Raw genomic sequence first — 16,081 nt, forward strand, 5'->3', positions numbered from 1 at the left:
GGTGGAATACGACAATATGAGCGCTTATTTCAGAGAGCTCTCCATAAGCCACGTCCCAGTGGGCAGAGCTAGTCATGTTGGACTGGGACACGTTTTAATATGGTGAAAAGCCTCGTTTTACAATGGGTCCACCATGGTTCTGTGTAGCCTAGTTATGCTAATATATTCGAGACCAGTGTATTGCAGTTAATTTAGTCTTTGACTTAATAAGTAAAATATCTTCTAAAGGCTTTCCCCAAAAACCTTCCCAGTTAGAAAGTAGGCCTACCTGGCAGAATGATTTCACTCTGATTTGTATCAATCGCGGGGAATTTGTTTAGCAAACTCTGTCATTACATGCAGCCTACACTGTACATTGTAGCCTACAGTACAGAAACACTGAATGGTGTCTTGCTAGGTGCACAATTGAATTAAAGGGCAACTACCCAGATAGCAAAAACATTCCCCGCTTGCTATTTTCCACTGGCGCTGCTCCCAAGGCTAGAAATTCATACCGCCAGCGGGCGAGTGGAGTTTGCAGTTCAAGACATGATTTGCATCTCTGGCGGGTAGCCCCCAGTCAGAGGACAGCTACAGTATAAGCCCTAGGCAAGCCATTTAGCCATGAATTCATTTCAAATTCGGCCTGCTACCTTCCAGCTAACCACAGCCAGCCAGAGGCTGCAAGCTGTTTTTGTTGTTTCTATAAATACCTTACATATGTTGTGATTTTAATTTGATTTAATTTAGTTGCCCATTTAAAAACTAAATAAAACCACACATTTGGACATAATCCATTTACAAGCATTGGGGATGGCACAAAAAGTCATAGGCCTACATCTAATAATTAGCAGTTTAAGTAGATTCATTATATTAATTATGCCCAATAATAGGCTACATTTTTACCATTGATGTAATATAGGCTACTATACAGTATATGAGGCAATACAAACGCTTCCTTTCTAACAATAAATGACACTCCCTAAACCCACTTGAAGAGAAGTGTTGATCACTATGTACAGTAGATGGCGGCACCTCTTAAACACCACAGAAGAAGCCGAAAAGCCTCAACAGGAAGTTCTTCGTAGCAACCATCCTCCATGGTCATCACTAGTTACCACAAACACAAAGTCATATACCTCGCCTATTTCTACATATGAGACACTACAACGGGCCAACGGTGCTCAAGTTTGGGCCGCAGACATGAAGGTAAGAACATAACTGTTACACAGTTGTCTTTACTGTCACAATAAATATAACATTTAGGGTGTGGAGGATGGAAATGTGTTAACATAGTGTGTCATTTCTAATACTGTAATGGGTGCCAAGGACCTGAAGTCGACAGTGTGGCGGATACTACCTTGCATTCTGTCAAACAGTCTTGCCATCGCCACCACCTGAGCAGGGGATGAGGTCTGTTTCAGGAACTTGTTTCTTCACGTCTTGATATTAAATATGTTACATTTGTTTTGTGTCCTATTAAGTAAATTCTTAAACTGGTTTAAGACCACGTGTGATTCAAATATAACTCGCACGTTCTTACTTTGTGTATAGGAGTAATTAGGAAGAACCCGGGATGCCACGGATGAAGGTGTCCAGATTCAGATCACCCGTTACGTGAACGGGGACTCTGATTGTGAATGCGGGAGTCGGCAGTGCACAGGGTAGAGGGATCCGCTGCAGTAAAGGTCAACATCAAGTCTCGGACCACCTGTCCCAAAGCCAGCCTTTACTCCCAAGCCTCAAGACTGTTCCAACAGCTGGACCCTGTGCTGACTACCTCACCCTGCCACACACTTACCATTTGTTCATATTCTGTACACACTGAAATCAGTTTTGTCTACCGGACAGTTTTGTTTCCCGTGTGTATCAAGAATGGTCCACCACCCAAAAGACATCCTGCCAACTTGACACAACTGTGGGAAGCATTGGAGACAACATGGGCCAGTATCCCTGTGGAATGCCTTCGACACCTTGTAGAGACCATGCCTCGACAAATTGAGGCTGTTCTGAATCAAAAAATAAAAGTGGCGATAGGGAGCATGCCGCTGGCTTGATGCTGAAAAAGTGTCTTGCCTCCGACTGGCAGCTTTAGTGTCACCGGTCGGGAGAAGGGCGGGTGGGCTGTGTAAGGAAAATGGCACGTGTTCGGCAGGAGTACGGCTGGCATATCGCGGGCATCCCGTGAATGCGGCGATGGGCAAAATGAGGCGATGGGCCTCCCGATTGCTCATTGCTAACTGGGCACAACCTAACAATAAATTCAACCACACCTTTCTTTCATCACAAAACCGGAGAGCAAAGTCCACAAAGCATATTGCATGTGTAGTAGTGTGATGTTGTTCCCCTAGATTATGCACCAAGTTGCACACAAGGACAGTTCAAGTAGGCCAGGTGAAGAGGGGATGTTAATAATTTAATAATAATAATAATAATAATTCAATGTGTTTTCTTTATTTAATTACAGCTGCATAGCTGATGTTATTTTTCGGTGTACAAACATTATTTTGATATCTCTATTGTAAATACACCTGATTGTAAAAGTTGTGTATATTTTGGTTTGGTCCATCGAGGGTTATCTGTACTTACTTATTGTTCTCTTTAGCCTGACCTTCAACTAGCAAGGTATGTTGTCCTTGGCGCCATAATTTGTCATTATAAAACTGTGGTAAAGTTACACAAAGTGCTGTTACGCAACTATAGGTTTTGTTACAATGTGGACAATTATAAAGATTTATGTCAACAACTTTCACCGAGCTCGCTAATTAGGGTACCTATTGTAACTCGTGAGTATTTGGGACAGTGTTTGAGTGAGTTTCTATGTGCTCACGCAGGTGCCCGAGAGCTGTGACTGCACCAAGGGCTAACATATTGTGTGTTGTCTCTTCGTGTGCAGGTCGAATAAAAATGATCCAACCATCAGAATTCCAGTTGTGGCAGTGTCCTAAGTAAAAGTACACAACGCAGAACGAACCACGCTACAAACTGGTGCCGTGACCTGCCGACTGGTCAGCTCAAGCCGACCGCTGGAGCTGTGCATGTGGATGAGGTGCACGACCTGCGCATGCGCATTTGTTGATGGTTTACTGTAAGTGAATACAGTGAGGGAAAAAAGTATTTGATCCCCTGCTGATTTTGTACGTTTGCCCACTGACATAGAAATTACCAGTCTATAATTTTAATGGTAGGTTTATTTGAACAGTGAGAATCCAGAAAAACGTATGTAAAAAATGTTATAAATTGATTTGCATTTTAATGAGGGAAATAAGTATTTGACCCCTCTGCAAAACATGACTTAGTACTTGGTGGCAAAACCCTTGTTGGCAATCACAGAGGTCAGACATTTCTTGTAGTTGGCCACCAGGTTTGCACACATCTCAGGAGGGATTTTGTCCCACTTCTCTTTGCAGATCTTCTAAAAGTCATTAAGATTTCGAGGCTGACGTTTGGCAACTCAAACCTTCAGCTCCCTCCACAGATTTTCTATGGGATTAAGGTCTGGAGACTGGCTAGGCCACTCCAGGACCTTAATGTGCTTCTTCTTGAGCCACTCCTTTGTTGCCTTGGCCGTGTGTTTTGGGTCATTGTCATGCTGGAATACCCATCCATGACCCATTTTCAATGCCCTGGCTGAGGGAAGGAGGTTCTCACCCAAGATTTGACGGTACATGGCTCCGTCCATCGTCCCCTTTGATGCGGTGAAGTTGTCCTGTCCCCTTAGCAGAAAAACACCCCCAAAGCATAATGTTTCCACCTCCATGTTTGACGGTGGGGATGGTGTTCTTGGGGTGATAAGCAGCATTCCTCCTCCTCCAAACACGGCGAGTTGAATTGATGCCAAAGAGCTCCATTTTGGTCTCATCTGACCACAACACTTTCACCCAGTTCTCCTTTGAATCATTCAGATGTTCATTGGCAAACTTCAGACGGGCATGTATATGTGCTTTCTTGAGCAGGGGGACCTTGCGGGCGCTGCAGGATTTCAGTCCTTCACGGCGTAGTGTGTTACCAATTGTTTTCTTGGTGACTATGATCCCAGCTGCCTTGAGATCATTGACAAGATCCACCTTTGTAGTTCTGGGCTGATTCCTCACCGTTCTCATGATCATTGCAACTCCACGAGGTGAGATCTTGCATGGAGCCCCAGGCCGAGGGAGATTGACAGTTCTTTTGTGTTTCTTCCATTTGCGAATAATCGCACCAACTGTTGTCACCTTCTCACCAAGCTGCTTGGCGATGGTCTTGTAGCCCATTCCAGGTCTACAATCTTGTCCCTGACATCCTTGGAGAGCTCTTTGGTCTTGGCCAAGGTGGAGAGTTTGGAATCTGATTGATTGATTGCTTCTGTGGACAGGTGTCTTTTATACAGGTAACAAGCTGAGATTAGGAGCACTCCCTTTAAGAGTGTGCTCCTAATCTCAGCTCGTTACCTGTATAAAAGACACCTGGGAGCCAGAAATCTTTCTGATTGAGAGGGGGTCAAATACTTATTTCCCTCATTAAAATGCAAATCAATTTATAACATTTTTGACATAAGTTTTTCTGGATTTTTTTGTTGTTATTCTGTCTCTCACTGTTCAAATAAACCTACCATTAAAATTATAGACTGATCATTTCTTTGTCAGTGGGCAAACGTACAAAATCAGCAGGGGATCAAATACTTTTTTCCCTCACTGTTTATACTGTAAATAGTGAAGGTGAATGTAGCATATTCATTAGATACAGGTATTCGTGCTTATTTGTATGTTTTGGATGAATTTGTTTATTGCAATAATTTTTTTGTATTTGAATGCAGTAAATTACATTGTATTTTAGTGCTCTGTTGAGCCATGTAAGATTCTCAAGTCCATAAATTGAGTTATGCTGGGGATTTTAGTGTGGGTAGAGGGAGGGGTGCCCTTCCATTTACACCAATTGTACAGTCAGCTCCTGGGAGTAGAGCGTTTGCTAGTCCTGAGTTTGCAAGCACTGGGAGGGGTAGGCTGTTTGTTCCACCTGACCAGGGTATCCCACCTCTGTCTTTTGATGTACCATCATCCACAGTCCTCAGTGATAATGGGACGCCTCCGAGTCAGCTTAGTGACATTATTAAGCAGATTGGTTTAGAGATAGGAGAATCTATCAGAGCGAGTTTACTGCAGCCTGGGGTTTCAAGTCTTTCTCCTGCCCGTCCCCCTCACCAACCCCAGCAGTTTCCCCTGCCTGAGCAGTGTGGGTCAACCTTTATTGATGCGTCCAAGCTGAATCTGGTTGTGAAGTCAGATGTTAGTGCTCCACCTTTCTTTAGGGGTGATGGCTCAGATAAGTACTCTGTCTTGGAGTGGGAGGAGCTAATGGGAGTCTACCTAGAGAAGAGGGGTTAGACTGGGTCTGAGAATGTTGGGGAGGTGATGTCTAGGCTCATGGGGAGGGCTCGGGATGTGACCAAATTCTGGATGCGTAACAACCCTGTTGTCACAGATGTTAAGGCGGTGTTCAGTGTTTTCAAGCAACACTTTGGGGATACTGTCTGCTCAGGTATGCCATTAGCTGATTTCTATTCAATCAAACCATATGCTAATGATGGTCCAATAGATTTCTGGATTAGGCTCAACACAGCTGCAGAGGCAGCCGAACAGTACCTTGTGAGTGAGGGCAGGACCTTACCCAATCAATGCTCAGAGTTGGCAGTCATGTTTGTACGCAACTGTCCTGATAAAGAGTTGGCCCAAGTGTTCAAGAGCAAACCCTTTCCTGACTGGACAGCCAGTGAGGTACAGGATCGGTTGGATGAACTGTTAAGGGAACGTAAAGAATGTGGAACACAACTTTCACAGCTGCCATCTTTGACTCCCCCCAGGAGGGAGTGGGTCCTGTGAACAGACCTAATGTGTCATCTTTTTCTCAATGTGGCTGTGAACCAGACCAGACACCATCTGTATCTGAGGGTGAGACATTAGAGAAAGTTTTGACTTTGTTAGAGAAGGCTCTGGTCAGCAATACTCAGTCTGTGAACAGAGGGTCTCGTAAACAGTTCCACAAACGTCAGCGTGAGTGCGCTGTCTGTGGAAGCACTTATCACTGGACCAAAGCTCACTGTCAGATGCACCAGCTGTGCTTCAAGTGCTTCTCTCCGGGCCATATGAGCTTTGACTGTAGTGAGGCTGGGAAGCGACAGAGCCCTGGATGTGGACAGACTGGCAGGTCTCAGGAAAACTAGAAAGCCTCCATTCTGAGGAGGGCAATGTGGGGCATTCTTATTTTTCCTCCATTGATGATGATATCGAATCTGTTTATCCTTACTTTTGTGAGTCAGTACCCAAGACCAACACAGTAATTTTTCAGAACACAATGAGAATTACTCAGAATGACAGTTTGTTTTACACCACCGTGCTAGTACAGGATAAAGTTGAGCTGAAGGGGATGTTAGATAGTGGGTCCATGGCTACTACTCTGCGCGCAGATATTGTACCTCGGTTGAGGGAGGCAGGAGTGGTAGAGGGGAACTTTCTAGCTCCTTCAGACATCATCCTGGTGGGTTGTGGTGGGAAGCATACTAGCCCAGTGGGCATGTGTGACTTAAAAATGCAGCTTTATGGCTTCAGTTATGTAGTCCCCGTGCTTATTGTAGATGGGCAGGTTGATGAACTCATTGTGGGCACTAATGTGTTGAAGTCTCTGATTAGACAGTTCAAATCAAATGACAGCTACTGGCGGGTGGCGGGTACACCAGGTTCCTCTAGCCAGTGTGATGTCAAATCTGGAGAGATGGAGAGGAGACTCCATCCCAGATAAAGTGGGCACCATTAAGTTGAAGAGAGCAGTAACGCTCCAACCCATGAGTGAGCATCTGGTGTGGGGCCGCCTACCCCCAAAGACAAAACTCTCTGTGGGCAGTACTGTTGTTGTCGAGCCCAGCACGTCTCGTTGTGTGAATCGATACATACTAGTGAGGAGAGTAGTTACGCCTCTGTGGGGGGATGGATGGCTCCCTGTGAAGATTGTGAATCCAACAACATCGCCAGTTACCCTGAGATTAAATGCTAAAGTGGCGGATGTGTACCCTTGCATTGCATTGGAGGATTTTGATGATGTCAAGCAGCAAGCAACTTATCAGAATGTGGCAAAGGCTCAATGTGACAGCTCACATGGCAGTCTGACAGCTAAGAGTTCAGTTGGTGGCAGTGTAGTTAATGGCAACAGTACACTGAGCAATCTTGGACTCCAAGGCCTGTCTGTTGAGGAGTGTCCAGTTTCACAGATCTGGAAAGATAAACTTGTCAACTTAATTGGGAAATATGACACAGTGTTCTTTAGACATAGCCTAGATTGTGGCGAGGCAAAGTAGTTCTGCCATCGCATACGGCTGACTGATGACAGCCTACGATAAGGTAATCGAAATGGGCAGTCTCCAGCTCATTACTAAAAACTCAGGGAAACACTGGATGATATGGAGGAAAAGGAAATCGTTAGAAAGTCCAGCAGCGAGTATGCCTCACCATTGGTGCTGCTATGGAAAAAGAATGGGGACTTGCACCTATGTACTGACTTCAGGTGGTTAAATGCCCGCACAGTAAAGGATGCTCATTCCCTGCCTCATCAGGCTGATGTACTGGCCGCGCTGGGAGGTAATGCCTTCTTCAACACAATGGATTTGACGTCAGGGTATTACAACGTGCCACTGCATGAAGAGGACAAGAAATACACTGCCTTTTCCTCCCCTTTAGGTCTGCACGAGTACAATCGGTTACCTCAGGGCCTCTGCAACAGCCCGGCTACTTTTATGAGAATGATGCTGACCATCTTTGGTGACCAAAACTTTCTAAGTCTCCTTTGTTACTTGGATGATCTGATGGTTTTTGCTAAGACGGAGGAAGAGAGTCTGCAGAGACTTGAGATGGTTTTTCAGCGGTTGCAGGAGCACAACCTTAAACTGTCTCCGTCTAAGTACAAGTTTCTGAGGAGGTCTGTTAAGTTTTTGGGCCACGTCATTTCTCAGGAGGGTGTAGCCACTGACCCTGCTAAAGTTCAAACCATTTTGAATGTGACTGAGAGTGAGATAATGGAAGCTGATGGTGTCACGCCGTCTCCTAGCAAAATCCGTTCTTTCCTTGGTATGGTAGTATACTATCAGCACTACATTGAGAATTGTTCCATGGTTGATAGGCCATTGTTTCAGCTAACTACAGGTCAGAAGAAGCCTAGGAGAGGCAAGGGTAGGAAGAGGCCTGGTCCCACTCGCAGGCTCACTGCTGCAGACTGGACTGCCGAAGGTCGACTCGCTTTTGAAGCTTTGAAATCAGCACTAGTTGACCAGGCACTGCTGGCTCATCCAGATTTTTCTCAGCCATTTCTACTTTCCGTGGATGCATCTACTAGTGGTTTAGGAGCTGTACTATCCCAAGTGCAAGATGGGAAGGACATAGCCAGGCCGATAGCTTTTGCTAGAAAATCTCTTAATCATGCACAATCCAAGTATCCTGCTCACCGGCTGGAATTTCTAGCCATGAAATGGGCCATTCATGATAAATTCAGCCATTGGCTGAGAGGGCATTAGTTTACTGTGTGGACCGACAACAATCCACTCAAATATATTCTTACGAAGCCGAGACTTGATGCATGCGAGCAGAGATGGGTTGTAAAGCTGGCACCCTTTGATTTTGATATCCAGTACATACCAGGTCCCAAGAATGTTGTTGCTGATGCTTTGAGCAGAGAGCCATTTGTCAGCTCCACAGTTCTGCACCGACTGACAAGAATTCCATATGATGTCCTGCTGGAGGAAGCCAGAGGTCTTCAAGTGGATGATGTTCAAGACATGTTCCGCCTCTCCTGTGAACAGCCCGTGGATGGCTGTGGAACGTCTATGGCTCCTGGGAATGAGTTGAGTAGAGCTGGAGACGATGTCAGTGGATTGGTTTCCTGTGAAGAGGTGTCTGCTGTCCTCCATGCTCACCGCCGATGGGATGATGGTGCCACAGTGAGGGCCGTTTCACATGTGCAGCACCTTAAGAGGTTGACGTCCATGGGTCAGAGCCCTTTACCTGTCTATACACACAAGGAGCTGTATGATAACCAGTCACTGGATCCTGTCATCAGCAGAGTCATGTTCTTTGTAGATAGAGGCTGGCGCCCATCTAGGAGAGAGCGAGCCCTTGAAGCTAAGGAAACAGTTTATACTCTAAGACAGTGCGGAAAACTCACCACACGGTTAGGGATTCTGTATCGTGTCTCAAAACACCCAGTGAGTAAGAAGAAAATATTCCAGTATGTCGTACCTGTGTCTTTGAGAGGCCTTGTGTTGAAGGGAGTTCATGATGATGCTGGTCACCAGGGCCAGCAGCGCACATTGTGGCTTATGAGACAGCGGTTTTACTGGGACTCTATGGAAAAGGATGTCAAGGAATACGTGGCCCACTGTAAGAGATGCGTGTTGAGTAAAGCACCCGAGCCTGAAGCAAGAGTTCCACTTGTCTCCATTGTGACAACGGCACCTTTGGAACTCGTGTGTATTGATTTCTGGACTGCAGAAGATTCAAACAACAAGTCTATTGATGTGTTAGTAGTGACTGATCACTTTACTAAGCTGGCATGTGCGTATCCACGTCCAAACCGGTCTGCTAAGACTGTGGCTCGTGTTCTCTGGAATAATTTATTCTGCATTTATGGGTTCGCTGATTGTATCAGGGGTGGTAACTTTGAAAGTTCACTTATTGCAGAATTACTTCAGTTATCTGGTGTTGGAAAGTCCCGCACCACACCTTATCATCCCATGGGGAACGGTCAAGCAGAACTTCTGAATCGCACACTGGGTGGGATGATTAGAGCTCTGCCAGCTAGGTCCAAGGCTAAATGGCCTCAGATGTTGAACACATTGACATTCTCCTATAACTGCACTGTTCACGAGACTACTGGGTTTCCGCCCTTCTTCTTGATGTTTGGACGCACCCCTAGGTTGCCAGTAGATGTTATGTTTGAAAGTGTGCTGTTGGATGGGGACACGGTAGATGTGGATAAGTATGTCCAATCTTTGGGTGAGGATCTGAGAGAAGCCATGACATTGGCTCAGCAGCATGCAAGTAACCAACAAAAGAGACAAGCCAAGGTCTACAACCGACGGTCGAAGGGTCATTCAGTAGAGAAGGGAGAAAGAGTTCTACTTGCTAACAAGGGAGAGAGGGGCAAGAAGAAACTGGCTGATCGCTGGGACAGTGCGGTGTACATAGTTGCTGCGAAGAACAGCTCACTGAACACATATCGTATACAGCACCCTACCACTGGATGCATCAAAACTGTGCATAGGAACCTGACTATGCCAGTCAACTTTCTGCCTTTGCCTTCTTGGGAGGAACCTGAGAGTCACGGATCTCTATCGAGTGGTGACATGATCTCTGAGATGTCTGCAGCGTCCAGCAAAATGGATGGGAGTGACGCAAGGACTGTCCACTGGGTAGCAAGCCTTCCTGAGTCTTCTGGGAGGATACTCCAAGAGGATGGTGAAGTCCCAGCTGATGGAAGTGAAGTGGAACAACTGTATGAAGTCCCCTTGAGTGAGGTGTGCTCAACAGAAGTGGATCAGAGAGAGATCCCCAAAGCCTACAAGAGATCTGGTAGTGAAACTCCACTCAGCGGGGATGGTGCTGTGCCTGATGTTGTTAACTTGGTTGAAGATGCTTTGTCAGTGTGGTCTGTGACAATCTACCAGGATTCTGATCAGTCGTCTGACACTACTAGTGTTGAGTCGGAAATTGAAAGTGTGCTGGCTCCGGATATGCCAATCTGTAGTACTCCCCAACCTGATGTTAGACCTTTGAGCACGGTTAGTGCTGTCCGTAACATTCCTGCTAGGTTTTTGGGTGAGGGTGTTCGGACTAGACTAGGTAGACTTATTAAGCCAGTGAATAGGCTAATTCAAACTATGTCTTCACAGGGAATGAAACAATTGTTGGTTTCTCAGTGATGGTAGGATATTGCCTACCTTTTCTTCTTTTTTTTGTGTATGTGGAGATTTAAGTGGGTCTTAGATTTGTAGGTTTGTCTAATACTTTTGACAATTCCTGTAACTTTGTGTGTAGTATTTGGCATTTTTTGTATATGGTTGAATAAGGGATTAGCTACCTCTTATTCTTCCTAATCCTTCGCGGGATAGCTTTCCAGCTGATCGAGCATTTGTGGGTCTAGAATTAAGGGACTACACTGGGTTACTCTGTCGCCCTGTGGGTGTGAAATGTTTTTTTTTCTTTCTTTGCTTTGTTACTTTCGAGGTAATGTGTTTTGTCTTGTGCTTATAATCTAGTGTAAAACAGTGGGGGTGAATGTAGTAGTGTGATGTTGTTCCCCTAGATTATGCACCAAGTTGCACACAAGGACAGTTCAAGTAGGCCAGGTCAAGAGGGGATGTTAATAAATTAATAATAGTAATAATTCAATGTGTTTTCTTTATTTAATTACAGCTGCATAGCTAATGTTATTTTTCCGTGTACACATTTTTTTTATATATCTATATTGTAAATACTCCTGATTGTAAAAGTTGTGTATATTTTGGTTTGGTCCATCGAGGGTTATCTGTACTTACGTACCCTCTTATTGTTCTCTTTTGCCTGACCTTCAACTAGCAAGGTATGTTGTCCTTGGCGCCGTAATTTGTAATTATAAAACTGTGGTAAAGTTACACAAAGTGCTGTTACGCAACTATAGGTTTTGTTACAATGTGGACAATTATAAAGATTTATGTTAACAACTTTCACCGAGCTCGCTAATTAGGGTACCTATTGTAACTCGTAAGTATTTGGGACAGTGTTTGAGTGAGTTTCTATGTGCTCACGCAGGTGCCCGAGAGCTGTGACTGCACCAAGGGCTAACATATTGTGTGTTGTCTCTTCGTGTGCAGGTCGAATAAAAATGATCCAACCATCAGAATTCCAGTTGTGGCAGTGTCCTAAATAAAAGTACACAACGCAGAACGTACCACGCTACACATGTAACAAACAGTTATATGACCTACAGCATGGTCAAGCAAGTTAATGTTTCTGACATTTTCGCACCACTAAACAACTATTGATTTAGAACCGCAGAGAGTTACCGAAGAAAAAAGTTGCAAAGAAAACAGGAGCTGCCTCCACTATTCCAGCACCATTTCAACTTCAACATTTCAACATCATCAAATCACCTATGCTCAGTCTAATACAGTGACAACTAAGATACCAAAAACTATTTATTCCAATCAATATGATGTGGCTGTCCATGGTTCTGATTTATGTGTGTTTGTGTGTGTGTGTGTGTGTGTGTACATTAGTGCAAGTAGAAAAAACATGTTGACTCACCCTATTTGTAGAGAAACGCCAATGCCATCCTCCTCTCTTTCATGTTGATGAAACGGTCTATCACTCTGTCATACAGTACAGGCTTTATTTTTTGTTGTCCTAGGCTACCTGGCTAGAATGCTTACTCGCTTGCCTAACTTCCTTTCATGGGCAACGCTAGCTAGTTAACATTAGCTTTCTACATCTAGCTACATATTGAACTTCCATCCTCTCAGGTCAGGGGCACAATGTATGAATTAATGGTTGGATCAGAATCGCCGTTATAATCATTGGCCAGTAAGGAGAATTAAGTAAAAAGTCCAAATCCCTTTCTCCATCCATGGCTAATTTAGAAAAAGGCAAGTTTTAGCTAGCTAGCTAGCCACCGGAGGACAACAACACAACGAGATGCAACAATTCAAGTTGTTTCTGTCAATGACGTATGCTCTTGGTGCGATGTGATTGGAGTGAAGCCAAATCCAAACTGGCTTCCCTTGACACTTTTATTTGGTGCGCCAGGACCATTCACAGTTGAGCTCACTCAGTTTAGCTCAACGATGGTTGGCTATTTATTTTATTTATTTTCATCAAGGGAGGCCAAATGTTCGGTGGCTTCCCTTGCAATCAATGCTACGGGCGGCAACGATGTCATACCAGACAGCATCAGATAGATGGCCTACACATACAGAGACAGAGGGGTGCTGTTTTGCTCACTCTGATGCTTCCTCCGGTGAGATATATTCAGCCTCTTGCGAATTGAAGGAAAATTATGAAAACACAGAGAGACTAAAATATACATTATTTTATATATTTTGTTATTTATTTCTTGGTCAGTTTTAAGGGGAAGCCTGGCTTCCCTTGGCATCCATGAATACACGTCACTGCATATAGCTAATCCTGGCAACCAATGTTCTAGTATACATGTATTGGGGCAAGCAGCTCAGGGATGTCAAGTTGGTACCCAATTTACAGTGTAATTAACAACTATCAATAGCTCTACTAAATTATAGACATATAGTCAATCAAATAATTACTCTGGAAAACGAGGAATGCATTTACTCAATTTAACTAATATAATTTATTAGTCACAAAATTATTGACACAAACAATGAGTGTACATGAAATACATGTTACATTACAGAATAACACAGAATAAATGTCTATCACCAATAGGCTAAGATTTAATGTGGTTACACTGTCTTCAGTTCAGAATAATCTCTAAGAGAAAAACTGTGTGTCTGATACACAGGAGCTTGGTAGAAAGTATGAGCGAATTCACTGCCCTTTTAACGAAATTCAAGCGGGAATGCACCCCCAACCTGAATTAACATTTCTAAGCACTAGAAAAAATAAGACAAGAAAACACACCCAGATTCTAATCTAATCAACTCAGTTTGAATGTTCTGACCAGACAACATGGATGTGCCTGATAACCAGTGAACCCAGCATACAATTTCAATCCAGTCACTTTAAAAATACATCAACCAGAAAACATACAATGCAATAAGACATATCAAAATGTGCAGCTCTTTATCAGCTCTTGAAACAAACCAAACTCAAAAATATAATTCACACAGTAACATTAATTGAGTCAATTGAAGATTTCATCAGTCTTCACACCTCTCCTGGTGACAGTGACCCCAGGATTTCTGTGAGAACGTCTCATCCTGGAGATTGCCACGGCGAAGGTGTGACTCTCTCCTGTGAGATGGAAATATACAGCCATCCGTCCAGACATATTGAATCAACACGCCAGGCTGGCGTCAGCAAGTCGCTAGACGCATCTTCATCACCTGACCTTTATCATCATCACATTTGTTCACTCTCTAGTTTTCCACAACATTGTGGACTTTGTTGTTTAAAAAAAAAAAAAAATACTATAGGAAAACTCATTTAAAAAAGCTATAGGAAACATACTTTTTCACACAGGGCACATTTCCAAGCCATTTGGAAATAATTTGGCAAAATTAGAGTTACCCACTTCTCCAGGCTCTACTACACCACTGGCAATAGTTTGGTATTCAGCAAAGACATTCAACATATCCAGTCATCCATTACATACCTAAGTGTCTGTCCCATGTCTATGCTTTGGAGTTACAGTGCTGGAGTTATGTTCATGAGCGGGCTGTCGTAAATGCTCTTTGTCAAAGCACTAATCAATCCATGTCAAGACCATGTCTCATAATTTACAACAGGCCTCAAAGTCTGTGAGATGTGAGCAGAAGTAATGTACATGTTCCTTTCCTATATCACCTCTTCTACTCAAGAGGGGAGTTGGTTACACTGTTAACATCAGGGTCTCATATTGTTTCATGTTTGTGGACGGAAACTTAAATGAATCTTCTTTCAAACTCTCTTCATGCCGTAGCTAAATCATATATATTTACATAAATTCCAGTGGAGCCACACCAGACCATGCTGTCTTTCCTAGGATCAGCATGACACGGAACTTGTGCTCCCCTAAATGTTTCTCCGAAATGTCTCTGTCAAGCTTTTAAAAGCCTCTTCACGAGTGATGGAACTCCAGTCTCTTGGCAAAGAAGCTGGCAAGGCATTGTGCGACTCTGCATACTCCACATTGTACTTCACAAAGAGGAACTTCCAGTATGTGGCCTGGGAATTGCCTGACTGGAAGATCCATCTCATCTCAGCATGAAAAAAATACCACATCAATGTGTTTATCATTCTAGAAAAAACAGATTGTGAGCATATATCTGTAGAAAGTCTTCCTGTGAATGTACTTTTTTCACAACATCCAAGTCCTTTAGGTCTATGAATCAAAGCTGAGTGCCCTCTATGGCCCTCCCCCTCTACATCACAGGGGGCTTTGCAGAATGGACACTGTCTCCCACAACCAAACAACTTATTAAAAAGCTTTGCCTGAGGAGGATCAGGTAGATTGGCCAACTTCTCCAATATATCTTGATCTTTGTGAAATTCAACACTGAGTCGGCTCTCCATCTCTTCAACAGATGATAACAGCATGTCAGAAAACTCTTTGGTCTTGGAATTATCTAAAGTCATCCCTGTTGTATCAGTGGGAATAACCAGCATGCTAGACAATTCTGAGTGTAAATCCTGAATAAACAGATTAAAATTCAGGTCACCATCACCATCTTCATCTGGTCTGTCAGAGCCAGTTTGCAGTGATTTCTCAACAGCCTTCTTTATCTGTCCACTGATTGTCTTCAAGTGTTGGACCTCCATGTTTGTAATGATGCTGATGCCCTTATCTTCCCTGCTTCTCTTTGAAAGGTATTCAACTGTGTTATCCAAAATGAACTCAAATACAAATCTCTCAAAGTCGTCTGTGTACTTCACGAATGTCGAAAAATCTCCAGATAGTAGGCGTTTTAGCATGGAACACTGGAAATAACTCCTTGTGCTGAAAACATCACCACAGTTTGAAAGCATTTCATTCAAAATGTCTGGTCCAAGGGATTTGATGATGTACTCCTTTACTGCAGGTTCCAGACAGTGTTTGGTGAACTCTTCAGCCTTCCTTTTGCACTGGTCTCTCTTGTAGAATAGGTCCTTGAAGTCAGCCAAGAACTGCTGTTTCAGTTTCTTCAGGCTTTGTTGAGGATCATTGTCTATAATGAAAGCCTCATGCATTTTTTGGAATTCTCTTGCTGCATTACCACAGATGTGTATCTTAAGAGATGCTTCAAATTCAGCACTGATTTGCAATTCCTTTTCCCTGTGAAGGTTGTTCTTAATCAATTCTAGTAGTTCCTGGATGTAAGTGTTATGGTAGTCAGTTTTTTCTTTGACCTTGTTCGCAACAAACCTCTCACTCTGATTAATGATGTTATTGGCCA

At 43.7% G+C, this 16,081-nt stretch overlaps 1 protein-coding gene across 1 annotated transcript in view; it reads right to left on the reverse strand.

The window, feature by feature from the left end:
* The window catches only part of LOC121536024 (up-regulator of cell proliferation-like), a 46,863-nt gene that overhangs the window by 4,973 nt on the left and 25,809 nt on the right, over positions 1–16,081 (reverse strand). Inside the window, exons 5-7 of the mRNA XM_041843301.2 lie at positions 15,715–15,892; positions 9,237–9,341; positions 8,637–8,831 (exon numbers count right to left, since the gene is read on the reverse strand). Coding sequence (XP_041699235.2) covers positions 8,637–8,831; positions 9,237–9,341; positions 15,715–15,892 — 478 coding nt within the window. The remainder of the gene's footprint in view (positions 1–8,636; positions 8,832–9,236; positions 9,342–15,714; positions 15,893–16,081) is intronic.

Source organism: Coregonus clupeaformis, unplaced genomic scaffold (genome assembly GCF_020615455.1).
Source record: "Coregonus clupeaformis isolate EN_2021a unplaced genomic scaffold, ASM2061545v1 scaf1033, whole genome shotgun sequence".
Taxonomy (NCBI): domain Eukaryota; kingdom Metazoa; phylum Chordata; class Actinopteri; order Salmoniformes; family Salmonidae; genus Coregonus; species Coregonus clupeaformis.